Source organism: Grammomys surdaster, unplaced genomic scaffold (genome assembly GCF_004785775.1).
Source record: "Grammomys surdaster isolate TR1022 unplaced genomic scaffold, NIH_TR_1.0 126313, whole genome shotgun sequence".
NCBI classification, from domain to species: domain Eukaryota; kingdom Metazoa; phylum Chordata; class Mammalia; order Rodentia; family Muridae; genus Grammomys; species Grammomys surdaster.
In genome coordinates, this window is record NW_021621113.1 from 7,068,673 (window position 1) to 7,096,146 (window position 27,474).

Here is a 27,474-nt window from a genome sequence, read left to right on the forward strand (position 1 = left end):
CTCTCTCTCTCTCTCTCTCTCTCTCTCTCTCTCTCTCTCTCTCTCTCTCTCTCTCTCCTCTCTTTCCTCCCCTCTCCTTTCTCCCACCCCTCTCTCTAAGGGCATGACACTTTTACAGAACAAACTGGGATAATTTGTTGCCTAAGGCTGGATTTCTGTTTGTCCTCCATGGAAGCACCCTCTAGGGAGGCCTGTTTGTGAAACACTTACAGTACACTTCCTTTGACAACTCCCACAAAGCAGTGGCCAGGCCTATGCACCTGGTTCACAGTTACCATAAGAACAGCCACACTGGACAGTCAGAGAAGGGACTTTGGATGACTCACAGTGAATGCCTAGGAGCAGAGAGAGGTTAGGATTGTGGCCCTGGGCCCTCTGGGTCACAATACTGCAGACAGCTTGCAGATCATGAAGGCAACTGGCTAGTTCCTGGTGCAGCTCATATGCCAGCTGGGCCGCGTCTGGTGAAGATGAGGCCCCCGGCTGGGCCTGGCGCAAGTGCTCCTGCAGCGTCAGATTCTTCTCAATCAGGTCCTGATTTTGCACTGAGAGCTAAGCAAACAAATGATAAACTGATTAAGACCCAAAGAGAGCCAGAGGAAGTGTGTATCTGAATGTACATGGATATATGAATGTGTGTGGAAGAGAAATGGAGTCACAGACAACGTCTCCCTCCGGTGTTACCCACACAGGCTTGGTGCCATGGTCCCCAACCCCTCTTCCTCTCTACAGACACTAGCTCCTCCCGTGTGTAGGCTGAGCCCAGGCCCTTAGGGATCCAGCACTGGAGAGGAAACTATTCCTCAGCAGGATCTGAATCATCTGCCTCCAGGTTTCGGTCCAGGAACCAGAGAAGATCTCCCACCCCCGAGGAACTCTATCTGAAGCCAGTCCTCAGCCAGCTCTGTTAGCCAGGCTATTAGAGATGGCTTAATGTGAACAGTGAAATCTGAGGAGACACTGGTTTCAATCTCTCCCTGCCACCCTGACAAAAGTGGCCACCAGCAAGCAGCCTGATAACAGGCTGTCAGAGGAATAAAGGGGAAAGGGAGACAGTGAGACTGCTAGTGGCCCTGGGTGTGTCGATGAGAAAGATAAGAGACCTGAAGATCCAGAGCTGAAAAGCATCTTGCCTCCACTCCTTTTTTAAGACATGGTCATATAGACCAGTTTGGCCTGGTCCTGAAGATGTCCTCGAACTTTTGATCCTCCTGTCTCCACCTTTTCCAAGTTCAGAGGTTACAAGTATATACCACTACCACCCCCTGTTTATAGCTCAAGGCTTCATGCATGCAAGGCAAGTATTCTACCAACTGAGCTATATCCCCAACCCTTCGTTTGTTTGTTACAGGGTAGCCTTGGCTGGCTCAGAACACACTATGTAACCAGACTATCTCTTCTGGGGAGGTGACATCTAGCACTCTACACTTCACACTTTCACTATGGTCGATAGGCTTCCCTATACAGAGCAGCTCCTAATGTTCGGCTGGCTTCGAGTTCCTTCCCTCATCCTGAGAGCTTAACACACCCACACCCGCCTCAATTCTCTGCCCTATGCACACTGGGCCATATAAGAGCCCTAGATCTGGGAGACGTCTTCCTAGGTACTTGGCCAGTGAGCTCAGTAGGCCTCACCGACAACTCTATTCACTTCGTGATACCACCAAATCCTCATTCATTTTGAGGCTGTGTGTGAGACAGCCTGGAGCTCTGTCTCAGCCTCCCAACTGCTGGGATTACATGTGTACAACAATGCCCTCCTCATCATTTTTCTTATCTCTCCCCGCCTCCGATCTCACAAACCTGGGGCTGCAGGAAGATTGAGGAGGGAGGGAGGAAAGGAGGAGATCCTGCCTCTGAAAACCATTCCTGAGTGATTATGGCCACTCTAAGACAAGCCTAGGGCTTTTCACATAAAAGGAAAATACAATGCTACTATCCATTCCTTTACTAAGACGCTTACATCCCCTTCCACTCTTGGAAGGGAAGGATGGAGTAGGCAAAGGGAGAAATCCGATCTGTGGAGGCTCTATGGGCCTGGCCAATGCTTACCTCCTTCATTGCTGTGCGCATCTGCTGCAGGGCTGTCTCCCTCCGCTGTGCCTCCTCTCTCAATGCCTGGCTTATCCCTTCCTCTTGTGCCAGTTCTTGCTTTTGGCTCTAAAGACGACATGGCAAGATGTTGTACAGAACACACCAAGAGTAACAAGTCTGACGTACATGCTGTCACCTGTCCCCTGAGCTACACAATGAAGGGCACCTCCCACAGCTGCTCTGAGGGCTGCAGGGGAAGAGCTGAGAAGCACTACTTTCCTCTTACAGCGTGCTTCTCAATCTTCATAATGCCGTGACCCTCTAATAGAGTGCCTCATGCTGTGGTGACCCCAACCCTAACATTATTTTCATTTTTACTTCATAACTGTAATTTTGCTACAGTTATGAATCATAATGTAAATATCTGTGTTTTCCAACAGTCTTAGGCAACCCCTGTGAAAAGGATCCACCAACTTCAAAGAGGTCGCGTTGCACAGGTTGAGAACCACTGACTAAAACCCTTCCACTCAATAAGCCACTGACAACTAAACCCTGGCATTTTATTTTATTTATTTATTTATTTTTGGTTTTTCGAGACAGGGTTTCTCTGTGTAGCCCTGGCTGTCCTGGAACTCACTCTGTAGACCAGGCTAGCCTCGAACTCTCGAACTCAGAAATCCGCCTTCCCCTGCCTCCCAAGTGCTGGGACTAAAGGCGTGTGCCACCACCGCCCAGCCACCCTGGCATTTTAAATGCTCACCAGGTGTGACTACTTCCTGACAAGAACTGAAGCAAGAACTACACAGGCACAGCTACATGTAAGGGCAGGTCTGCAGCTTTCCTCCGTGCATTTCAACAGTTTGGTGTGAAGCCCTTTTATTTTCTGCATATACATGTGTGTGCTGCATATGCGTTCTTGCACATGTGTGAGCAAGCATGCCCATGTTCATTCTGTATGAAGGCCAGGAGTTACTGGGCCTTTTCTTCACGTCTCTTCACCTCATCTACTGAGGAAAGGTCTTCACTTGAGCCCAGTGCTGACCTGTCAGCTAGGCTAGCTAATGAGTTTGCTCCAAGGATCCTGCATCTGGCTCTGACTCCTAGCACCGGATTACGAGCAGGTTGCCACACACACCCAGCATTTCCACAGGTGCTGGGGTCTGAACTCTGGTCTTGACACACAGGAAAGGCTTTCCTCACTAATCCACAGGCCTATGTAAAACCTGAGTCTATTTCACTCGAGATTTCTCAGAGAATCAATTGATGAACACTCCTACTGTGACTGAAAATAGGAAGCAGGAGTTATCCTTGCGGTGCACAGCTCCTTGCTATTCCTCAAGACCCTACTCCCTGTCAGTCACTGATTCCTTCTAGGTGTTTCTTCCATCTGTCTCCTTACACCTCTGTCACCATGTCTTACACCACATTCCCCTAACACCTCACTAGACTTTCTGCTGCCTCTTTATAGGATGCCATTCTTCTCGCTGAGCCTGAACTGTAAACCTCACCATCCCACACTACAACTAATGTTCTAATAAGATCCCCATTAAAGATTAAAAGTTAACATGGCAGGGGGCTGAAGAGATGGCTCACAGTTAAAAACACTTGCTGTTCTTACAGGACCTGGGTTTGATTCCCAGCACACATGTGTCAGAAGTCATCTAGAAAAGGGTAAGACATGCAAGTGAGTTTTCTGGAGATGGCCAACTGTTTTTCATGGCTTTCAATGAGTGCGCTCTGAGAGGCAAGGTCACCAGAGACTTCATCCAAGATTGCTTCTTGCTGCGGATATGCCTTTCCTGTCACTATTATATCATCACAGAGCCTGGGCGTCAGCCCACCCTATTGGGTATATTTTCTGAAGATCAACATGAAGATGTATTCTCATGTACTAAGGCTGTATAGACAAATTGATGATTTCACAATTTCTGGTAATAACTTTATGGAACTCGTAAACTGCTACAAGTAATCTCAAGCCTCCTAGAGAACAAAGGTACAAATGGAGCTCTGTAAACCTTCATGTGTCATGGGCTAATTGCACTGGGATAAGTAAGCAGGCTTGGAACAAATTTTGATCAAGGCAAAACATTCATTCTAAGTCTGGTCCAAGGATGAAGCCACAGGCGTGGTAAAGCAAGGCCAGGTGAGACTGTTGCTTTGAACTTATACTGAGCTTAAAAGGAAACACTGCTTTGAACTTACTAGCTACATCCTTCTGTAACTCCCTTTTGTGTAATGTTTTATCTACGAAGTAATTTTATAAAGAACTTTTGTGTTAAGAAAGTATAAGAAGGCTGGGTGGTGGTGGTCCACGCCTTTAGTCCCAGCACTTGGGAGGCAGAGGCAGGTGGATATCTGAGTTCGAGGCCAGCCTGGTCTACAGAGTGAGTTCCAGGACAGCCAGGGCTACACAGAGAAACCCTGTCTCGAAAAACCAAAAAAACCCAAAACCCAAAAACCAAAAACAAACAAACAAACAAACGAACAGAAGGTATAAGAAGGCCAGAGAGAAGAAATAAAGTGTGGCATTTAGGGCTTAGCCCCATCCACCAAATATGTGTGTGTGTGTGTGTGTGTCTGTCTGTACATACATACATACATGTGTAGGTACAATATGTATGTATGTAAGTGTGTATGCATGAACACTTGTGGAATTATTGAGACAGATGGTCAGGACCAGTCAGGGTATGTGTCTGTGGGTGTCTGTGTGTGCTTGGATTCTTCCTTTCTTCCTCTTCTTTCCTCTCTGGCTCACAAAGCATTAATGAACTTCAAGCCTCTCCCCTGGCCAGGGAGGGAGGGGCCCTTGAGACAGAGAGAAACTAAGCCTTTTTTCTAATTCACCTGCTGTTCTAAGTTGGAGTCAAATTACCAGAAGCCAGAGGCTTTTGGGTTTAGAATAGCAAAGAGTTAAAGGAGGAGAAGAATTAACAAAAGTAAGTAGCTTTTGGCCACAGAACAGGGAATAGTTAAAAAATTGTCAAAGATAAAGCAGCTTTGGCCTCAATCACTGACTCCATACACCTTTGCTGCCTTCCTGGGGAAACGGGGTGCCAGGATAAGCCCCAGAACACATGGAGGCTCACAACCATCTGTAACTACAGTTCCAGGGAAACTGACACCCCTTCTGACCTCTGTGGGCACCAGGCACATAGGTGGAACACACACATGGAACACATACATACATGCAGGCAAGGTAAAACAGAAAACTAAAACTAGATGCTAACATGTAGGATAGAGAAGGCCTGCCCGTACCCTCGTATGCTCAGCTCTCCACTCACTTCCTTAAACTCAACCTAGGCAAGCACTGCGTAAGGCCGCTGTGATCAGCGGTGGACTGCAGAAGGCAATGCGGTCCTGTCAGACAGTCTAGTGATGGAGAGTCTCAGGAGTCCACTCCGTGATGTTCACAAAGATGACATCATCTAACTGCACATTTCTCAAAATGTCTCCTCACGGGCACATGCTGTAGTTCAACAGCATCAAAGTGTCTGTAGTTTCCTGTTTAAACTATGCGGTTCCACACCTTGACGTTCCTCCCACAGGACTCCACTACCGTCCTAGTCAGCTCCTCTTCGCCTGGTGAATGCCACATCATTCATCCGCAGGATCTTCAGAAACTTGGACTTGACCTCCCCTCCTCCCACTGACTCTCCTGAATCCACCCCTCCTCCCAAGGTGAGAGCTCGCTCTCAGAAAACCACTATCATATCTGTCATTTCAACAAAACGGGAGGCACAGAAATAGCAAACAAGAAGCAAATCGTATGGCCGGCCGAGAAGGGAAGGAGAAGTTAGGTCTCCTGCTCACCTGGACTTGGGAGTGCAGCTGCTCCATCTTCTGCTGTTGCCTCTCCACTATCTGAAAGGCAGAGTTATCAAGAAAGGCTACAAGCACAAGGCTGATGTGACATCCAAGACCATCTATACCCACTATGAGACCGGGTGAGGATAGGCTGGCACGACCTACAGAACTATAACTCAGACTCCTGACCTTCGTTGACTGGGCTATGGTTCTAATAGAGGTTTACAGAGGAATGCAATAGACAGACCTTCACCTAATGACCGCAGTCAGTGGGAGGAACTCCCAGTACACGTTCTTCAAAAGCACAAATTCAGCACAGTGGGTCTCCCTATCCAGGGCTACCTACAATGGGTATAGGGTTAGAGCTTTGGTCACAGTGACTATTCTAGGAGAGACTCTCAAAAGTGTCCCTTTCTGTGCCTCAAGAGCTTATGTGGTCTCTGAACCATTTTTGGATGTTTTTGCTAATCTCTTTCACAGCAGGTTATGGATCTCTATTATTTGCAGAGTTGAGAAACTGAGCTACCTCCCCAGCGCTAACATTTTGATGAACGTTAGCAGTTTCTCTAGGACCTGAACCATGGCCACAGTGCACCTGGGACTCAGTGCACCATCCCAGTTCATTTGATGGGCATGCTGCCCGTGACTTTTGTGTATATTCTTGATAAGCAATCTGCCTGTGATAAGACTGAATATGGAAAATGTAAACTTCTACCCAAGGCTGACTTCTCAGAAGAGATAAAAGCTCTTTCAATCAGACCCTGGGTAGCTTAAGATCAGGAACTCCTGGTTCCTCCCCTGTATAAAATCTCTTCTTCCCTCCCAGCCCACCCAGGCCAGACTCAGAAACCCTAGTCACCTTTCGGAGGGAGTCACATTCCTTCTGCTGGGATTCCATTCCCACTTTGAGGTTTTCTCCACTGGCTTCCTCCACAGACTGTTTATCTTGAAAACTGAAAGACAATTTCTTCTTGTAGAACTATGAAAACAGAACCACTGTGGCTTTTGTTTTTAAATGTTATTTACTTAATGTCTGAGTGCCCTGCTGCGTATCCATTCCCAGGCCAGAAGCAAGCATCTGCTCCCCTATAGATGGCTGCAAGCCACCACCTAGTTGATGGGAATTGAACTCAACACCTCTAGAAGAGCAGCCAGTGCTCCTAACCGCTGAGCCATCTCTCCAGCCCCCATTGTGACTTTTAACTCTTGGTTCTACTATTTTCTATGTCTTTGGAGCAAAACAGTAACACCCTCCTACCCACACCTGAGGATCATGTGATAAAGGTTGCCCCTGCCAGATGATACTCAAATTCAGTTTTCTTTACCAGGAGCCAGAATCTATCTGCACAATATAGCATCAACTCTGTATTTGCCAAGGGCTCTTGTATTGTTTTCATATTAAAAAATAAAATTTGAGCTGAATGGTGGTGGCGCATGTCTTAAACCCCATCACTTAGATGTCAGAGGCAGGTGGATCTCTGTGAGTTTGAGGCTAGCCTGGTCTACAGAGTGGGTTCCAGGACAGCCAGGGCTACACAGAGAAACTCTGTCTCAAAAAACAAAAGCAAAAAAAATTAAAAAAAAAAATCAAAATATAAAAATTAAAAACTTGAACAAAGAACTCTTAGCTGGGCATAGTGGTATGAATCTGAAATTCTAGAATATCCCCTCCCCCACTAAAAACCAGACAAAAAGGGCTGGAGAGATGGCTCAGTGGTTAAGAGGTCCTGAGTTCAATTCCCAGCAACCACATGGTGGCTCACAATCATCTGTAATGGGATCTGATGCCCTCTTCTGGTGTGTCTGAAGACAGCTACAGTGTACTCACATAAATAAATAAATCTGTAAAAACAAACAAACAAACAAACAAACAAACATTTCCAAATCAATTCTAAGCTGGTAAGATAGATGCATGCTTCTGGTCGCCTTCACCTTACAGGCTCAAAATGTGGATAATCCCTAGGCCTTAGCAGCAAGATTCACTTCTGAAAATATAGTTGGTTTAATTTCCTACTTAACAAACCATTTTCATTGTTTTGAGACAGTATCACTATATAGTCTTAGCTGGCCTGGAATTATGTAGAGTAATGTGGCCTTGAACTCATAAAGATCTGCCTGCCTCTGCCTCCCAAGTGCAACTACTTTGATTAAAGGTTTGCACTGCCACACCAGGCTCTTAAGGATTGTTTTAAGCACGGGATGGGTGCTCCCAATCGTACTAGGATACCCCCACCTACCCTACAAAGATAAATTCCCTGCTCATAAATAACTTTCAATTCAAAGAAAACAAAGTTCTTAGAAGGGGTTTTTACATTCACTCAAAATGAACACTGTTAAAAACACCAGAGTTAACACCGCACCAGAACCAAACTCCCTCCTTCCAAGTACACAGGGCATTACCTATGTCTAGCAGAGGAGAATTCTGCTTCTCTTTGTCTCAGGCTTTCCAGCTGAACCTCCTTCTCTTTGCAGGTTGCCTGGGTGTCCTCCAGCAGAGTTTCCAGCTCAGCCACTCTCTCTTGCAGTTCTGTGTTCTTTAACTCAGCATCCTTAAGCTAGGAGACAGGATCCCATGCTTAGCCAGAATGAGTAGCTATCTCAACGTGTAGATTTCTGAAGCTGGGTGTAGTGGCACATGCCTTTAATCCCAGCAAGAGGCAGGTGAACTCTGTGAGTTCAAGCCAGTCTGCTGTACACGGTGAGTTCTAGACCAGTCAGGGCTTTTCTATGAGACCTTGTTTTTCCCAGAAACAAACCAAGTTGGGCATGGTGGTGGAGGCCTTTAATCCCAGCACTCAGGAGGCTGAGGCAAGGTAATCTCTCATAGTTTGAGGCCAGTCTGTTCTACATAGTGAGTTCTAGGACAGCCAGGACTACATAGAGAGACTGTCTCAATTGAAAAATGAAAATGCATCCGTTGTTAATCTAGGTAGACATGACTCCTTTGGGATATTCCTTTCAAGGACTCAGGGATAATGCGAGTGCCCCCTCACTTGGCCACTCCCAGCTTACACCCAGTAGAGCCAGAGATTGTTGCTACCTGCTCGGTCTGTTTCTGATGATCTTCTAGGGTGGGCAGGTCAGCCAGATAGCGCTCCAAGGTTTCAATACGCTGCTGCTTCTCCCGGTTCTGCTCTGACTCCTTCTGACATTTCTTTTTCAAATTATTGATATGTTTATCACGACCTTTGACCTAGTGAAAGAAACATCACATCTGTTTTATTTATTCCTCTAACGCTATCAACATTTTTCAGTGACTGCTGTCTCGACCCTTGATCAGCAAGTGAGAGGCAGATCTACTTTAAAATGATTTCTAAAGTAAATTGTTTACAGAAATTCTCTGGGTGAGAACCATGAAGTTGTCATGACTGTGTCTTTAATTGAAGGAGAGATAAAAGCATAAAGAGCTGATAGCACAAGTGGATTAAGCATTTTTCATTGAAAAAGGGCTGTTTTCAGAAATCTTGAACCTGACTGACTTGGATGGACAGCAAACTAATCAAAATCCCTTGAATAAAAATTTGACTTTATTTAAAACAAAACAAAACAAAACAAAACAAAACAAAACAAAACAAAACAAAACATCTGGGCTGGAGAGATCACTCAGCAGTTAAGAGCTGCTCTTGCATAGGACCCAGCACTGTCACGGTGGCTCACAACTACCTGTATGTCCAGTTGAGGGAATTTGGTACCCTCTTCTGGGCCCCAAGAGTACTACATGAACGTGGCATGATGACATACTTGTAGGCAAAACACAGGGAAGCATTAAAAACAAACTGGCGCTGCTGCGACAGAATCACCGCAGTAAACTCTGTAAGAGGAATGGCTATTTCTATGGACTAGATCCATTTTGTTAAATTATCCTATCCCTAAATTCTCTGCTGAATTCTCAGCAGGAATTCAATAAAGTGTTGTTTCTTTGGTTTATATATAAGGAAGCTGGGGGAGCAAAAAACCAAAAAACCAAGGAAATTGGAGCAGATAATTTCTGTCAGAGCAGAGACACTTCCCCCAAGGATATGACAATATTAAGTACAGTCTTTTTTTTTTTTTTTTTTTTTGGTTTTTTGAGACAGGGTTTGTCTGTGTAGCCCTGGCTGTCGTGGAACTCACTCTGTAGACCAGGCTGGCCTAAAACTCAGAAATCCACCTGCTTCTGCTTCCCAAGTGCTGGGACTAAAGCCGTATGCCACCACCGCCCGGCTAGTACAGTCTTTAAAAATGACTTCATCTCAGATCTAGGAGGTGGGAACGTCAAGCTCCGGAGCTGTACTTCTACATTGCAGTTTGTAACAAAATCACCTGGGAAGCTTACTGAAAAATGACAACAACAACAAAAAAAACTAATTCTAGATTGAAAGCCAAAAAGATAAAGTGATCACAATAAAACATAAATAAAGTATTTTAAAAAAGAAAAAAAAAAAAGACAAGCTGGGTGTGGTACTGAACTAAGATAGGAGTCAAGGCTGGCGAGTCTTCTTGAGTTTGAGGCCAGCAAGGTTACATAGGAAGATCTTACCTCAAAAAAAAAGTAAGAAAAGAAACAAAAGTAGGTGGCCTATGTGTGGTAATCTACACAGATACTCTCAGTTTGTATAATTCTCAGCACTTAAGAGGACTGTCTCCAGTTTGAGGCCAGCCTGGATTTCATGGTGAAGGCTAGATTAGTCAAGACCACATAGCAAAGGCAGTATCTCCCAAAAGTGGACCCGCTGGTGGGAACTCAGCTTGGTAGGTGAGAGTGCTGTTTCTAAAGGACCTCAGTTCCTCACGGTTGGTTTCTAGCACTGACATCAAGTGGGTCACAATCGCCTGTAACTCCATCTCTAGAGTTATCTAACACCTTGTGTACACACACACACACACACACACACACAGAGGCACACACACAACAGATGTAAAACAGTAAGACTAAAACCATATTAAAAAAAAAAAAAATCCAGGGCTGCCTGAACCGGCTGGCTCACCCATGTCAGGTTGCTCGCCCCCTCCTGTAGTAACTCCAGCTCCAGAAGACCCAATGCAGGAGGAACCACCACATACCTGGCATATACTCACACACATAAATAAACTAAAATCTTTAAAATAAAATGCATGTGATATATTTTGTAAAGACTTATTTAATGTATATGAGTGCACTCTGGCTCTCTTCAGACACACCAGAAGAGGGCATCAGATCCTATTACAGATGGTTGTGAGCCACCACGTGGTTGCTGGGAATTGAACTTAGGACCTCTGGAAGAGCAGTCAGTGCTCTTAATCACTAATTCATCTCTCCAGCCCCTTTATTTTTGTTTTTTTAGTGACAGGTTCTCACTATGTTGCCTTAGTTGGCCTAGAACTTGCTATACAGACCAGGCTCACCACAAATTCACAGAACTATGCCTGCCTTGGCCTCCTGAGTGCTAGGATTAAAGTCATGTACCACCGGGCCTGGCATTTCCCCCTTTTAAATGGTTACTGTGTCTGTGTATGGTATGTGTGAGGGTACCTGTGGCATACATGTGGCGGTCAAGGGAGAAATTTCAGGAGTTGGTTTTCTTCTTCCAATGTGGGAACTTTTTAGCAGAAAGTCTTTTACTCACTGACTTAATAGGATCGAGAACTACTGAGGAGATAATCTTTTTGCCTTGTTTGTAAAGAAGGATTTATCTAGATTAGGTTACTTGAGGTGGAAAACCCCACCCCACATGTGGGTGGTGTCACACATGGCTGGAGTCTTGGACTGAGTAAAAGGGCAAAAGAATGCCTATAGTGGCAGAAGCAAGATTCTATCAACTCAAGGCCAGTGGCTCAATGGGTGAAGGCTCTTGCCACCAACTCTGATGAGTTCAAGTCCCAGGACCCACACAGTGAAAGGAGAGAGAATCAATTCCCACAGTGCCCTCTGTGTACTTGCTCCACAGGAAAAAGTAAAATTTAAAGAAAGAAGCCCTGGCTGGGTGGTGGAGGCCAGCATTCAGGTGGCTCAGGTGGTTTGAGGCTGGCCTGATCTAAGAGTTCCAGGACTCTACAGTGCTACAGTGAGAGCTGTGTAGCAAACAAAAATCCAACAAAACAGCGCTGCTGGAACTGAGTTTTAGACAAGTAGCCTAGAGCTCAATACGTCCCCCAGGAATACTTGTGGAGAAAGCTGTGAGTTAGAGAACCAACAGAAACCCACAATTTTAAAGTCCTTCTCCAATGGTGACAAATTTTCTCCTAAGGAGTTCTAACAGCACTGACAAACTCACACTCTTAGCTGCAAGCATGAAATCTTTCTCCATTTTTCAGTAGGATGAAGAGATACCAGACTGACTGGAGTTAGGTTTACCCCAGGCACCTAAACCTCTTGCTATGTGCCATCTGTTACATCTGTGCCCAGGCTGGTTTCCCTCCAGGGAGCTGGCAGCACAGCAGAACCTGGGTTAGTGAGAGACTATACAACTCTTCCTGACTGGAGTAATCTTGTAAAAATGAAGCCGAGAAGTAGAGCTCCAGCTCTAGCCTGGCCCTGTGTGAAAGGCCAATGAAGTGTCATCTAACTGCTTCTCTTGGTGGGGAACAGACAGAAATAGGTGAGAGTATCCGGCAGAGAGGGCCGGCTCCAACTCTCCTGTGCTTTAGAGCTGGCAGCTCCTCAGCTTACCCTCTCCTCCTGTCTCCGGCCCTCCTCCGAGTGCTTCTGCAGTGTCACTTTGAGAGACTCCCTGAGGAGCTGCATCTCAACCTCGGCAGCCGAGAGCTTCTTCTCAAGCTCCATCTTCTCTTTGCTCAAGGCTTCCGTCTTCTGTGCAAACTGTGCCCGTAAGAAAGTGTTCTCTCGCTGCAGCTCCTGTCAAAAACATTCTAATATGTAACTGGCTCCCTGGATTACATGTTCCCACCACACTTTAGGCCAAGTGTCACCCTTCTCCAGTCATTTCTACAGGCAGTGCTTCCTCTCTAGGACTAAGGAGTCAGTAGCACTCATCCCTGGAATTTGTTAAGTTTTGCAATCTTACTCACTGGCCCACTGAATCAGAAATGCTAGGGGCAGATGCTAGTGACCTGTGCTGTGGTCAGCCCTTCACATGACTCAGATGTGCTCTCAAATATGAGGAGAGCCACTGTTTTAACACAGTACTGGAGCTGGAGAGATGGCTCCATGGTTAAGAGCACTGGCTGCTCTCTCGAAGACCCCAGTTCAGTACCATCACCCAAATGGCAATTAATAACCGCCTGTAACTCTGATTCCACGGGATCTAAATCCCCCTTCTTACCTCCATGGGCACCAGGCACACACATGGTACACAGTCATACTGGCAGGCAAAATACCCATATGCATAACAATAGAAATCAAACAAAACCCACAGAAATACCCAAGAGAGCAGCACTAAGGAAGGACCACAGACAAACATCCCAAGACTCAGGCTGGAGGCCTGACTTCCTCTCCTCATCCTTGTTCTTATCAGTAAAGTAGGTGATATTTTGATGCTATTGGATTGACCAGGCCTTAATACGACAATGTGGTATTCATCACTCAAAAGCACCAATGGCACAATCTCAGTTTACAAAAGCAGATTCCTTCTCAATCCTAATGGACAATGGCCCCAGTGAGAACACAGTTTTCTCTAAACTGATCCCACATACAAAGGAATACAAATGAGAAGGGCTCTAAACCTCCCACTGCCTCTGCCACTCTATCTGACCAGGCTGACAGATAAAGACTTCTAAGAATGCGGCACAGTGGTGGTGTACACCTTTGATCCCAGCACTCAGGAGGCAGAGGCAGGCAGATCTCTGAGTTTGAGTTTGACTTGGTCTACAGAGCTAGTTCCAGGACAGTCAGGGCTACACTGAGAGACCCTGTCTTGAAAATCCAAAAAGAAAAGAAAAACAAACAAAAGAGTTCTACCAGGCTGTAGAGATGGCTCAGCAGTTCAGAGTACTGGATGCTCTTCCAGAGGACCCAGGTTTGATTCTAGCATCCGTGTAACAGTTTACAATCATTTGTCATTCTAATCCCAGGGATTTCTGATGCCCTCTCCTGGCTTCCACAAATATATAGGGCTAATGAGATGGCATACTGGTTTATATTACTTATAGCAACTGCACACTCTCTTCTGACTTCCTCAGGCACCAGGCATGAATACTGTGCACATATATACATGCAGGCAACACAGTCATACACATAAATCTTTTTTTAAACCCCACCCATACACACACACAAACAAATATACAAAACACAAGGACTTCTAAGATGATCGCTCGATGCTAGGACCTTAACTATCTACAGCCCTCTGCTTTCCAAGTATCTTCTAATCCCAAGACATTTGGACTTTCTCCTGAAGCCTTTTCTAACCTCTCAAGAATTCAGCAAAGTTTAAGATGTTTTCTCTTTAAGGGCAGGACACCTTTGTCATTTGACTCCTTTTGTATTTCCTGGATATCTAAATACAGGGAAAATACTAAATTATAGTAAGAAGAGTGCTGTCTTGGGGGCTATGTTTACCTGTAGCCTCAACAAGCAGACATCCCCAAAGGGGGCAGGGCGGCCCAGAAGGGCACTGTGGACTTGCAGTTCACTCTCTCGCACTTTCTGCTCCAGCTGAGAGATATGTTTCCTTTGCCTGCAAAACCAACCAAGTCAGATGTGAGATCCCGACATTAACCCCTTACAGTGTGAGCCCCTTTCCTTAGACAGAAGGGTGACAATCCTCAGACCTTGATTCTAGACATCACATTTTGGACAGTAGCTATGTATTTACCACGAAAGTATACTGGACACTATATTTTGCTGAAAAAGTAGGATTAAATGACAAAAAGTTTAGTGGGGAAAACCGAGGAAAGATTAGCTATAATGAACCCCCCTCCCAACCCCCTAAGCCTTCCTTCCATAGAGCCCCTGCAGAGACACTGGCTTATCACATTAGTAAGATCAAGACCAAGCTGCATATCAACCAGGCTCTACCTTGAGGGAAGGCAAGGCCTTAAACCAGGGGATTAATCGGGGTCACACACACCCTGGCCACGGGGCCTGCCTGAGCAGAGCCCGGTCTCTCAGCACCCCGCCTTCTTACTTGTCAATGAGGAGCTCCTTTTCCTTCAGGAGATGTTCGTTACTGTTCAAGATGCTGATCCACTGTGCAGGCTCTAAGGTGGGCAGTAATGGAGTAAAAGCAGCAGGATGGTGACAGACTGCTCCATTCTGAAGCTGGAAGGCAAACAGGTCAGGGAGGTTTGAGCCTGACCCCAGGTACCTGGAAACACCTGAGCAGCAGTCAGTTAGGATTGGAAGTCAAGATCTAGTCTGGCTCAGCCTGATAAAGTCAATGTTTTAAAAATAATTTTAGCTCTGATGCAAGACTGGAAAGAACTTGCTAGGCAGATGTCTGCCAACTAAACTCTTTGCTCAGACAGTCTCTAGTTTTTAAGGTCAGTTATTAAATCAGCTCACAGATCAGGGAAGGAGAATACACCCTGCTTTTTCCCTTCTCATTCTTCAGCAGCATGGGTCACGGTGGGGTGAGGGGAGAACCAGGGACAGCTTAACAAAAAACTAATCAAGAGTGCTAGAGAGATGGCTCAGCAGTTAAGAGAACTGACTGCTCTTCCAAAGGTCCTGAGTTCAATTCTCAGCAACCACATGGTGGCTCACAACCACCTGTAATGGTATCCGATGCCCTCTTCTAGTGTGTCTGAAGACAGCTACAGTGTACTAATATACATAAAATAAATAAAGCTTAAAAAAAAAAGTTCAGCCAAGAGTTCAAAAATACCGGCTATCCCCACCCCTGCTGTTTTCAAGGCAGGGTCTAGCACCATCACATTCAGCTTCAAACGCGGATGTGTGTTGGGGAGGGAAGGGGCGGAGAACACATCATGTAGTCGGTTTTCTCCTTCCACCTTTACATGGGTTCTGGAGATGGAACTCATGTCTCAGGATTTTACAGCATTGCCTTGACCTGCTGACCAATCTCACTGGCCCTTCAAAGATAATCTTTAGGGCTGGGTGAGGTAACCTTTAATCCCAGCACTGGAGAGGCAGAGGGAGGTGGCTTTCTGTTAGTTCAAGACCAGCCTGTCTATAAAGCAAGCTCCAGGACAAACAGGACTACACAGAGAGACAACAAAACAAAAGAAAACAAAACAAAGATGATCTTTAATCCTTACTGCTGATGCTTAACCTTTCTGCTGTATAGTCTGCAAGACTATACAGTTTCTACTATTAGTTCCTCAAGTGCTGCGAGCATTCAATACACTTCTAAACGTGAAGCAAGCAGCACGCAAGCGTGTGACTGGTGTCAGTGTCTTCTCTTGGCTTCCCTCTAATTCTCTACTTTAGAGAACACATGTGGTCTCTTATCAGACCACCAACAGGTTTAATGGCCAATAATTACGTTTTCTTTTCCTGTCTACAAACATCACCTTTATTCACAAGTTTGTTTTTTTTTGTTTTTTAACAGTTAAAACTTGTTAAGGGCAAAGTAGGCTGGAGAGATGGCTCTGCAATTAAGAGCATGCACTGTTCTCCCAGAGGACCTGAGTCAGTTCCTAGTACCCATGTCAGGTGGCTCACAACTGCCTGTAACTGTAGCTCCAGGGGATACACACCCTCTTCTGGCCTTCTTGGTCACTGCACTCACACACACCCCTACACTCACATACACATGTAATAACACTGCCAGGGTACCCAGAGAAACACTGTCACAAAAAAAAACAAACCGAACCAAATCAAGCAATCAAACACCCTAAACTGTGTAAGACAAAGCTTATGAAGTTCAAGGGGGAACACAACATGGGAAAGTCAAAGAAGTTCTCTACCTGCATTTGCTCCATCTGTAAACGAATCAATTCCAACTGCTGTCGACAAGTACTGAGTTCACAGGATTGTTCTCCAGGATGCCAAGGGTCAGGACTTGGTTGCCACACCTGAGAGGATAGTGACTTGGAAAGTCCAGGAGCAGGCTGGAGTCCCAAAGGGAGCACCCCACTGCTGCTAGCATGTGGTCCATTCCGATCGAATACTGCACCACTGCCTGGTGCCTTCTTGGATTCTGGCAATACTTTGTATACATCCTTATTTGTATCAGGTCTTGGGTTGGAGAAATGGGCTCGGTAATGTGGATCTGAATATAATGTCTCTAGCATGGCTGGCTGGTTAAGGTTAGACTCCATGCTAGAAACATCAAACTTCCTCATCTCCCCCTCTCTTTCATGGCCGACTGCTGGAAACCAGGACTGTTGAATCCCATTTTCTCCAGCAGCACTAGGGAGATACATAAAATCTCTTGCTAGGCCTGGGGAACGTTTCACTGCACCGAAGTCTCCATTTCTTGTCATCCCCACACCTTCAGTCAATCCTGACAAGGGGAGTTTAGTGGAAGAAGGCCCGGAAGGTGTAGAATTTGGTTTGGCAGGAGAGGCCCCCAAAGTAGAAGGCATCACATGGGCTGTTGGAATGGTTATGTGGCTTTTGATTGGCTGGAAGGAAGGGCTGCCACTTGAGCTGCAAAAATCTGTGGAGAGAAGAGTCTTCCATGAGTCAAGATGAAAGCAGCAGCTTTCTTGTCTGGTTGCAACGCCAGCTATTCTTTGTCTGTTTTCAGACAAGTGGAGAGAGTGTGATCAGAAGGAGCAGGGAGGAGTGGGAAGTGGTGGCGCACGCCCATGATCCTATCACTTGGAGGTTGAAGTAGAAGAATTATCCTCAGTTTGAGGCCAGGATGGGCTATACTGACAGTTCTGGGCCAGCCATGGCTACAGAATAAAACCCTTTCCCCCTAAAAAAGGAAGAAAAAAAATCACTTACTTTTAGGGAAATGGATTAGGTCCTACTCTTCTTGAAGCTGGACAATCTAAATTATAATCTAATTTAATAAAAATAATTCCCTTCCAGGGAGTGCCAAAGCCCTCTGATCTCCAGAAGCTCCTCAGTGAGAGTGAGTAATGAGTCCAAACTCCCTTGAAGCTGGAGAGGCAGACGGAGCTGCTGAGGATCCAGGCAGGGGCAGGCAGCATCTGAGTCAGGACTGTTCTCTCTCCCACGCCCCAGAGCCGACTGCCTGCACATTCGAGGTTATTCTTAGTAACTCTCAGGTTTCACCCTAGCACACTGAGCACATTCACGTGGGTAAATACAGAAATCTTCTGTTTTGTATTTTGTTATCTGTTTGTCCACTTGTCTGTACTAAAATGTGATTTTAAACTTTTTTTCAGACTAGACTTATATTTATTTGAGGCCCATCTGGGCTACAAAGCTAGCTGAAAACTAGCCTGAGCTATATTGTGAGACCCTGTCTTAAAACAAAACAAAATATCTCTAAAGCCACAACAAATAACAACAAATACATCCAATCCAAATTATCTCTTGTAATTTATGTAAAGTATACAACTTCCTATATTCAGGTTATCATGGAGGTATATAAAAGATTATACTAAAAAAAAACCCAAACAACCAAACAAAAAACCAAACCAATACCACCAACAACAAACTAAGCCTAGAGTGGTTGTACACACCTATAATCCTAGCACACCTGGAAGGCTAAGGAGGGAGGATTACCAATTCAAGACCAGATTGAGCTACATATGAAATTCCAGGCAGGCTGGGCTATACAGTCAAACTGTTAAAAAACAAATAAGCACATAGAATTCCCCCAAACCAGAGTAACTTCTGATAAGATAGCATGCATGAGCCTCTTAGGATGAAAAAGAAGAAACTTCTGAGTTAAGGGGCAGGTTCTGCAGTTCAGAACTTAAATACTGAAGGCTGAAGGAGACTGCAGTGTCTAGGCTCAGAAGGCAATCTATTTCATCTCCTCAGTATCAGATCTGGGATGAGCACCATACCAGAAGCTCTCAGAAGAGGTCCCCGTCCTGTCCCCACAGCTCAGTAATGAGAGGACACTGAGACCATAAGCACTGCTAAAACAAGGAACCAAGACCCTGGCTTTAAAACAGCAAGTCACACCTTAAGTCAAGGTTAGCAGATGGAGGTAGTAAGTTTCTGAGATGACAACTCCCAATAGGAAAAGACAAGCTACTTTACCTCCTCCATTGCTGCTTCATTCTATCTTTCACTACAAGATGGCACGGCAGCACACACCTGCAATACAGCACTTGGGAGACGGAAGCAGGAAATCAGCTTATTCCTGACTACACAACAAGTTCAAAGACAGCCTGGTCTACATAAAACACTGTCCCCAAAACAAAAAATAATACGCACACTTAAAAAAAAAAGACTTATTTTATTCGTATGAGTGTTTTGTCTACACGTATGCATGTGCACCACGTGACTCCCTGTAACTGAAGTTACGAGCTGTTGTGAGTTACCTGAAGTGGGAGCTAGAAAATACACTTGGTTCCTTTACAAGAGCAACAAGTGCTTTGGCCTTGAACTCAGAGATCTGCCTGCTTCTGCTTCCCAAGTGCTAGAATTAAAGGTCTGCACCACTATGTCTGGTCCCATAAATAGTCATTTTTATCTTTAGATCTTCTGCCCTCTACGTCCCATTTAAATGTCTCGTAAAGTACTGATGGGTAGTTGGTGCATACATGCAAAGGCAAGTGGCAGAGACATTAGAGATACAAAAAAAAAAAAAGTGATATGGAAGGGGATCAGTGAAGAAGAGGGCATGGAGAAGGTCTTGTGGGACCACTGGAACATGCATAATAGTAAAACTGGACTAGCTAGTAGATAAACTGAAAATGGGAATAGTACAAATGGGCCTAGATTAAAGATGGAAAGGGGCCATTGACAATACGGCAAGGCTGTCTGAATGGCAGAACACCTGTAGCATGTGTGAGGCCCAAGGCTCAGTCTCTAGAACCACAGACACAAGAACAAAGAACAGGTCTGTGTACTCACACCACAGTAAGACAGCAAAGCTGGTGCTATTAAGAAATAAGCTTGTGCTGGAGAGATGGCACTGACTGCTCTTCCAGAGGTCCTGAGTTCAATTCCCAGCAACCACATAGTGGCTCACAACCATTTGTAAAGGGATCTGATGCCCTCTTCTGGCCTGCAGGCACATATGCAGGCATAACACCATGTACATAATAAATAAATAAATCTTTAAAAGAAAGAAAGGAAGAAGGAAAGAAAAAGAAGGAAGGAAGGAAGGAAGGAAGGAAGGAAAGAAAGAAAGAAAGAAGCATGCTTGAAATTATTTATGGTAACTCAGATTCCATGACTGAATAGCCTGTCCTTATGATCATTCTGCAAATGACAACATATGTGGAATCCAAATTGAAAATGGCAGTGTATGCTGACAGTTGAAGTGGAATCAAGCTCACCCTCTGCAATGTCTGAGCATGATGTTCCAATGGCTGTGTCCCCACTGTCAGCGATGCTTGAGCAGCGGCTGAAGCGGCTCCGAAAGGCCTCTGAGATAACTGGTGTCTGCCATTCAGTCCCCAGAGAACTGCCTTTCTGAATCACACTGGAACCTGTAACAAGAGGCATTTTTCACTTTAGTGTGAGGCAGCTCATGAAATTCAATTAAGCACTTTTTTGGGGTGTAAGGTCAGTCAATTTGTATTTAGGTGATTCCACATGTAATTCCTTAACTGTCTATCCACATTGCCGAAGCTCGATTTATCAAGACAAGGTAGGCCCTTTCCAAAGGACTGTCGCTAATTCAGTTGTGTTATTAGTCCTGTACCACAAGAACATTTAGTTTAATAATCACTTAGCCACCTAGAGCTACATTCTAACAGTTATATAAAACTGTATCATAGCGACACAGGAAGACTCATACTAGAGCCATGCTCTAAGCACACACTATACACAATGTAGTTCTTGAAAACCTAATCAGGAATAAAACGTTCCAAACAGGTCGACTGCTAACAAAGCAGTATATGGAAACCCTAGGGGCGCATTGTGTAATGGCTGTGTCCACAGCAAACAAGACCGCACCTGTAAAAGAGCAGCAGGCCTCACCTTTCTTATTCTCAGCCCCATTTCAGCTACTATGAGCTCCTTAACTGACTTCTGTTGTTTAGCTTTATTTTACTATTGTTGTAGTTTTGAGACATGATCTTACAATGAAGCCTAGGTTAGCCGGGCACTTGCTATGAATGCCAACTAGGCTGGTCTCAAATTTACAGAGATCAGCCTGTCTCTGCTTCTGGAATTCTGGGATTAAAGGCATGTTCTGTTTTCTTGAGATATGGTTATCACTCTGTAGCATAGGTTGGTTTCACACTCATGACAATCCACCTATATTACCCTCCTGAGTAACCAGGGTTACAGTGTGTGCCTTTGGGCTTAGCGGAGTTAGCTGATTTTTTTTGGAAGATTTATTTATTTCATGTATGTGAGTATACTGTTGCTGTCTTCAGACACACCAGAAGAGGGCATCAGATCCCATTACAGATGGTTGTGAGCCACCATGTGGTTGCTGGGAATTGAACTTAGGACCTCTGGAAGAACAGTCAGTGCTCTTAACTGCTGAGCCATCTCTTCAGCCTGAGTTAGCTGATTTTTAATGAAAACAACAAGAAACCTGAAAATATTAAAAGATAGAAATAAGATCTACCAAGAAGCCTGGTATAGTGCCACTACATTCCCATAATCCTCTTCTTGGAAGGTAGAAGTACAAAGATAGCCACATTTACACAGCTATTTCTAGGCCAGTCAAGGCTACATAGGGAGACCCTGTCTTAAAAAACAAGTCATCTTTAGGGAATTTGGGTTTTTTTCCATCCATCCATCCATCTATCTATTTATTGGCAAGAGTCCTCCCTCCCTACAGACACACAGACATACACACAATGTACTGAAAAGTAGAAGCCACAATACTTTACATGGGTTCTCAACGGATGAGATTAGTATTCTGAACCTAAATATTCTTCAATGTATAACCTATGATGTAGTCTACACATACACCTGGTCCCTACAAACTGATTAGTTTCAACCCTCCTTCAATCACAGTGGTGTGAGTTATCCTACATGTCCCAAGGCTGCACATACAACAGGGATTTCAGTTCTTTGTTGAAAACTACTGCCAGTCTAAACCAAGGTACCCACAACAGGTCAGTCAGATAAATTTTGAAAATTCATCCAAACAGGTTAAGGTGAGTCTGTGTAGTGGTCCATCTAGTCCTTGCACAAAGATAGTTCAAGGTTAGCCAGGGCTACATGGCAAGTTCCAGTCTAGCCAGTGTTACATAGTGAGGACGATACAAAGAACCCATGTACATCACTGGAGAAATGGCTCAGCAATGAAGAGCATTGAAGAGCCCCTGCTCTTCCAGGGGATAAAGATTGGATTCCTAGCACCTACATGGCAACTCACAACCATCTCTAACTCTAGTTTTATGGGATCTGATACCCTCTTCTGGCCTCTGAGGGCACCAGGCACGCACTTGGCACAAACATGCATGCAGGCAGAACACTTATACACATATAATCTTTAAAAATTTTAAATGAAAAAAATTAAACACTCCAGTTTTTGAGCAAGTAAGAAAAAAAAAAAGACTAACAGGATGTGACTTCAAAGCTTCTTTAATGTATTATTAGGCAAGTTAGATTAGGATTTTTTAAAAAAATTAACATGTCATAGAGTTGGCACAGTGGTTAAGAACACATACTGCCCTCCATGAGTATCTAAGTTCAGTTCCCAGCACCTACTTTGGGTGTCTCAGAACTACCTGTGACTTCAGCTCTAGAGGGACATACCATCCTCTTCCGGCCTGGCCTGACACGTGTACTCACGTACATATATATATATACATATATATCCATACCCACATACATTTAATGTTAAAAAGTCTTTAAAATCTCAGCATTTGGAAATCCAAGTCAAGAAGTTGTTACCAATCTTGAGTTCAGCCTGGACTCATAGCAAGTTCTTGTCTACAAAACAAGCTAGCAAAAAATAAATCAAGTTCTAGAAAGACTTAAATCCAAACTATTTTTTGTTTTTGTTTTGTTTTTTTGGTTTTTTCGAGACAGGGTTTCTCTGTGTAGCCCTGGCTGTCCTGAACTCATTCTGTAGACCAGGCTGGCCTCAAACTCAGAAATTCGCCTGCCTCTGCCTCCCAAGTGCTGGGATTGAAGGCGTGCGACACCACTGCCCGGCTAAAAAGATTTACTTTATGAATGTGAGTACACGGTTGCTGTCTTCAGACACACCAGAAGAGGGCATCAGATCCCATTACAGATGGTTGTGAGCCTCCATGTGGTTGCTGGGAATTGAACTCAGAACCTCTGGAAGAACAATCAGTGCTCTTAACCACTGAGCCATCTCTCCAGCCCTAGCCTTCAAACTCTTGATCCTCCTGCCTTGACCTCAAGTGTAGTGCTACAGGTGTTACAGGTGTGTACCACCAATACTGGCTTGTTTAAGATCCTTCATTTATTTGTTCCTTTTTTTCTTTCTTTGTAGCTCAGTGGAAGCACTTGCATCTATAAAGCTTAGGATTCAAAGTTTAGTAAAACCAAAAGAAGAGAAACCAAATATATTTCTCTTTTGAGGTGGGTTCAGGACTCACACATAGCCCAGGGGTGAGTTTGAACCCGCACTCCACCTGTCTCCGAGAGCGGCACACGGGTGCGCCATCACGAGCAGCTCAAAGTTAGATTACTTTATAAACTGCTGTCAATTCCTAGCTTGTTCTGAAGCTCCACAGAAACAAATGCACTGGCAGCTACTTGTCCCCCATGTAACTTAGGTGCCAACGTTTAAGCTGAAACTGGAAAATACGCTCTACAAACTTTTTGACTAGAAGCAGGCAAATGTTATCTCACCACAAATCACCTTGTTCTGTCAAGCTTAGTGCATCTGCCATGGTCATCATTTTTCTCTCACCTCCTCCTACTCACAGCGCATACTCTTACTTTCTCCTGAAGGCAGCCTTTCTCTAAGGACTCCTACTGTTTGAGTTATACTCTGATTTGAAAAAATATGCCTGCTCTATATACACTCAAATTTTATATATATATACACACACACACACACACACACACACACACACACACACACACACACATATATATACATGGGCAAGTTTTCTCTGTATAACTTTGACTGGCCTGGAACTAGTTCTGTAGACCAAGCTAGCCTTAAACTCAGAGATTCATCTGCCTCTGCCTCCAGAATGCTGGGATTAAAACTACACCACCATGCCCAGTTTATCTGACATATTTTCATGTTTATTCTGTGAGTGTGTGGCATTTGAGTTACTTATGCTATATTTTTGTATATAGGTGTGGTGCCTCACACTTATAATCCCAGCACTTGGAAGGTGGAAGCAGGAGGACCAGGATTTCAAGGTCATCCTTGGCTGCAAATGGAGCTTCAGACCAGCCTGGGATATACATACATACATACATACATACATACATACATACATACATACATATATATATATATATATATATATATATATATATATATATATGTATGTCCCAGTCTTAAGCTTAAAGTCACCGGCAGCATCTGTATAGCTAGATGTAGTGGCACAGAGTGGCTGCCTCAAGTCTAAGATCAGACTGGTCCATACAGTGAAGTCCTGGTCAGCCAGGACCTCAGGACCTGATCACCCCTGCCAAATCAACAAAACCAAACCAACAACTCCTCCTTTGTATGTACACGCTTGTGTTGGTATAAAGACCATTATTAATCTGAAAGACATGCTACTGAAGACAACAGAAAAAGGCAGGAAACTTTGTTAGGCTATCCTGCACAATATTAAAAGTAAAATTTACATATAAGACAGTGCAGGGCACATGGCAAATATTCAATAACTACTGAAGGAATCTTGAAGTTATCTGGATGCTTATCATGATGCCCAGTGTGTGAGAAGCAAGCTGGTCAACAAAAAGGCTCAGGGGTAAAAGCACTTGGGCACAACCTCAGCAACCTGAGTTCATGCCCAGATCCCACAAGGTGGCAGGAAAGAATCTGACCTCCATGGCCCCTGCACCTGCACACACACACACACATATACAAAATAAAATGAAGGAGAGAAGGGAGGGAAAGAAAGAAAGATAGCAAACCTAAGAAGATACCACAAAGATGTACCAGGGTCTACCAGGAGCCAGGTACTGTGAGACTCCAAAGTTAAAAAGCATTTGTCTAGTTAAAGTTGAATTAAAAAAAAAAAAAACGGCATTTTTTGACATCTCAAAAAAATCAAGTTATTTTACTATTCTGATCTGAAATTAGCTTCCTTAACTAAATCCCTCTCGTTACATTTTCTATGTGTGTTTAGCATACGCATACTTCACATACCTACAGTGCACATCTATTTAGTTTTCAAAAGCTTGTCAATCTATTCTAGAGATAAATTCCCAGCTTTCTTGGTACAAGAGATGGCAGGCATCCAAGAATTCCAATCTTTGTGGGGTAGCACATGAGTAGAACACAGTGATTCATGCTGTTCCTCCCGATTTCACTCAGAACTTAGAAGTTAACTCACAGACTTAGAAGTTAACTTCTGGACTCCATATGCACAGACAGCATACCTGCACACACACACACACACACTAGGAGAAGCCAAAATTTAATCAGAAGACTACTCACCCGGTGAAGTAGCATGAGGAGACCTGTCATTTGGATATTTTTCCTGCATGGCCATCAGTTACCTGAGACAACTGTAGAATGAAAGAGTAACCAGTCAGAATTCTCCAGTATCCATGAAACAATTATTTGTAACTCTGTCCCCATTAGATGGAACTAAAATAGAACAAAATAAAACAAAACCAAAACAGTAACAACAACAACAACAACAACAAAACCCCACCATAATCTTGATGTTAGAATAAACAAATTCAGTTTTCTCCTAACTCTAACAATATGCTTTGGGCATCAGTCTCAGTGTCTGTCTCCCTCCCTCCCCCCCCCCCGTGTGTGTGTGTGTGTGTGTGTGTGCGTGTGTGCATGTGTTGGTTCCAACTACCCATCTCTGCCAATGCTATCTTAATTCCCAGCTTGTTGTACCCATGCTTATCAACTAGCTGCAAGTCAGCGATCCACTGACTCCCTCCTAGAGTTTATTTGCTAGGATGGTTTACAGAACCCAAGGAATCTTTACATTTACTAGTGTAGATTAGGCATAGGGAACACATCTATAATTCCAGCACTCAAGGGGCAGAGGCAGGAGAATTATCACAAATTCAAGGCCAGCCTAGTTACATAATGAATTCTAGGTCAACCAGGACTACATACCCTGTTTAGATAAATAAATTATGGTCTTATTATAAAGATATTACAGCTAGGTGTGCTACTGCATACCTATAATCCTACATTTGGGAAGCTGAGGCAGAAGAACTACCACAAGTCTGTACAGCATAATGAGACTCCCTCAAACAAAACAAACGAAAAACAGGAGAAAAGGAGAAAAAGGGGATATTACAAGGGCCACACGTAAAGCGATGCATAGGCCAAAGGCAAATAAGGGGTCTAGAGCTTCAAAGAGAGCACACCCCCTTGGGTTTGCTGCTAATGGAGAAGCTGGAAACGAGAAACTGATGGCACAAAGGATTTATGAATAAACTTGGTTGGGAAAATATAAGTTACACAAAAGCAGAATTCAGCTAAAGGAGTACTGCCTCAAATATGACTGGAAGATATAACTAACATACTACCCAGACTTCCTAGGGACTGTGGAAAGCTAAGAAAAATAGGGCTTTACTTCTAACAATTAGGAGTTTAGGGTTACTAAGGATGTTTATAAAAATTTGTCTGTAAAGATTTGCTCACCAAGACTGCTGCTCATTAAGTTCTACTGCCATATCAAAAGGAGTAGAATTCTTCCAGGCTGAACCCTGGTTAACAACACCCCTCATCCCTTCCTCCCCTCACCCCCCAGAAAAAAGATTTATAAAAACTGCCCAGGGGCTATCAGTCAACAAATAGACTTATCAGCATATGAAAGGATACATATCATTTTGAAGGGAAAAAAATACCTATCTTACAACAGCATACCATATATCAAGCATTTTCCCATATTTTATACCACAGAGTATTTTAAGGCTGGAGAGATTGCTCAGAGCGGTTAAGAGTACTGGCTGTTCTTCTAGAGGACAAAGGAACTATCTGTAACCTTAGGAATCCAACACTGTCTTTCAGGTCTCTGGTGGCAGGCAGTAAGTACACATATGGCACACAAAAAAAATCTAGACAAAACACTCATACATAAACATCTTTAATCCCAGCATGAAGAGGCGGAGGCGGAGGCATCTCTATGAGTTCAAGGCCAGCCTGGTGTATATAGAGAGTTCCAGGACCACCAAAGCTACACAAGAGACCCTGTCTCAAAACAAAACAAAACAAAACAAAACAAAACAAAACAAAAATAAATAAATCATGGTGGCATGGTGACACACATGTAGTCCCAACTATTCAAGAGGCTGAGAGAAAAACTGCTTGATACTACAAAAAGTTCAAGAAATACATAACCTAGGAAATACATAACAAAGTGACATCTCAAAGAAACAAATAAAAGGGGCTGGAAAGATGGCTCAGTGGTTAAGTTAGTGTACTACTCTCGCAGAGGACCTGAGTTCAGTTCTAAGCACCCATGTCAGGTAGATCACAGCACGCTGTCACTCCAGCTCCAGGGGATCCAATCCCCTCTTCTGGACCTGGGCACCTGCACCCACACCTCACATGCACATATACATATAACTAAAATTTTAAAAATTATTTATTTTTTGGCTAGGAAGTA

General features: G+C 44.1%; 1 protein-coding gene across 3 annotated transcripts in view; it reads right to left on the reverse strand.

The window, feature by feature from the left end:
- The window catches only part of Cep85 (centrosomal protein 85), a 37,044-nt gene that overhangs the window by 1,982 nt on the left and 7,588 nt on the right, over nt 1-27,474 (reverse strand). For 2 of the 3 annotated variants that reach the window (XM_028759712.1, XM_028759713.1), the window contains exons 2-13: nt 25,329-25,399; nt 20,095-20,247; nt 16,624-17,318; nt 14,880-15,013; nt 14,312-14,429; nt 12,467-12,652; nt 8,879-9,031; nt 8,239-8,393; nt 6,698-6,791; nt 5,845-5,895; nt 2,053-2,160; nt 327-552 (exon numbers count right to left, since the gene is read on the reverse strand). In XM_028759712.1, the coding sequence (XP_028615545.1) occupies nt 327-552; nt 2,053-2,160; nt 5,845-5,895; nt 6,698-6,791; nt 8,239-8,393; nt 8,879-9,031; nt 12,467-12,652; nt 14,312-14,429; nt 14,880-15,013; nt 16,624-17,318; nt 20,095-20,247; nt 25,329-25,383 (2,128 nt within the window). In that variant the 5' untranslated portion in view covers nt 25,384-25,399. Of the gene's footprint in view, nt 1-326; nt 553-2,052; nt 2,161-5,844; nt 5,896-6,697; nt 6,792-8,238; nt 8,394-8,878; nt 9,032-12,466; nt 12,653-14,311; nt 14,430-14,879; nt 15,014-16,623; nt 17,319-18,847; nt 18,928-20,094; nt 20,248-25,328; nt 25,400-27,474 lie in introns of those variants that run through there. The other variant, XM_028759714.1, reaches the window with a different exon arrangement.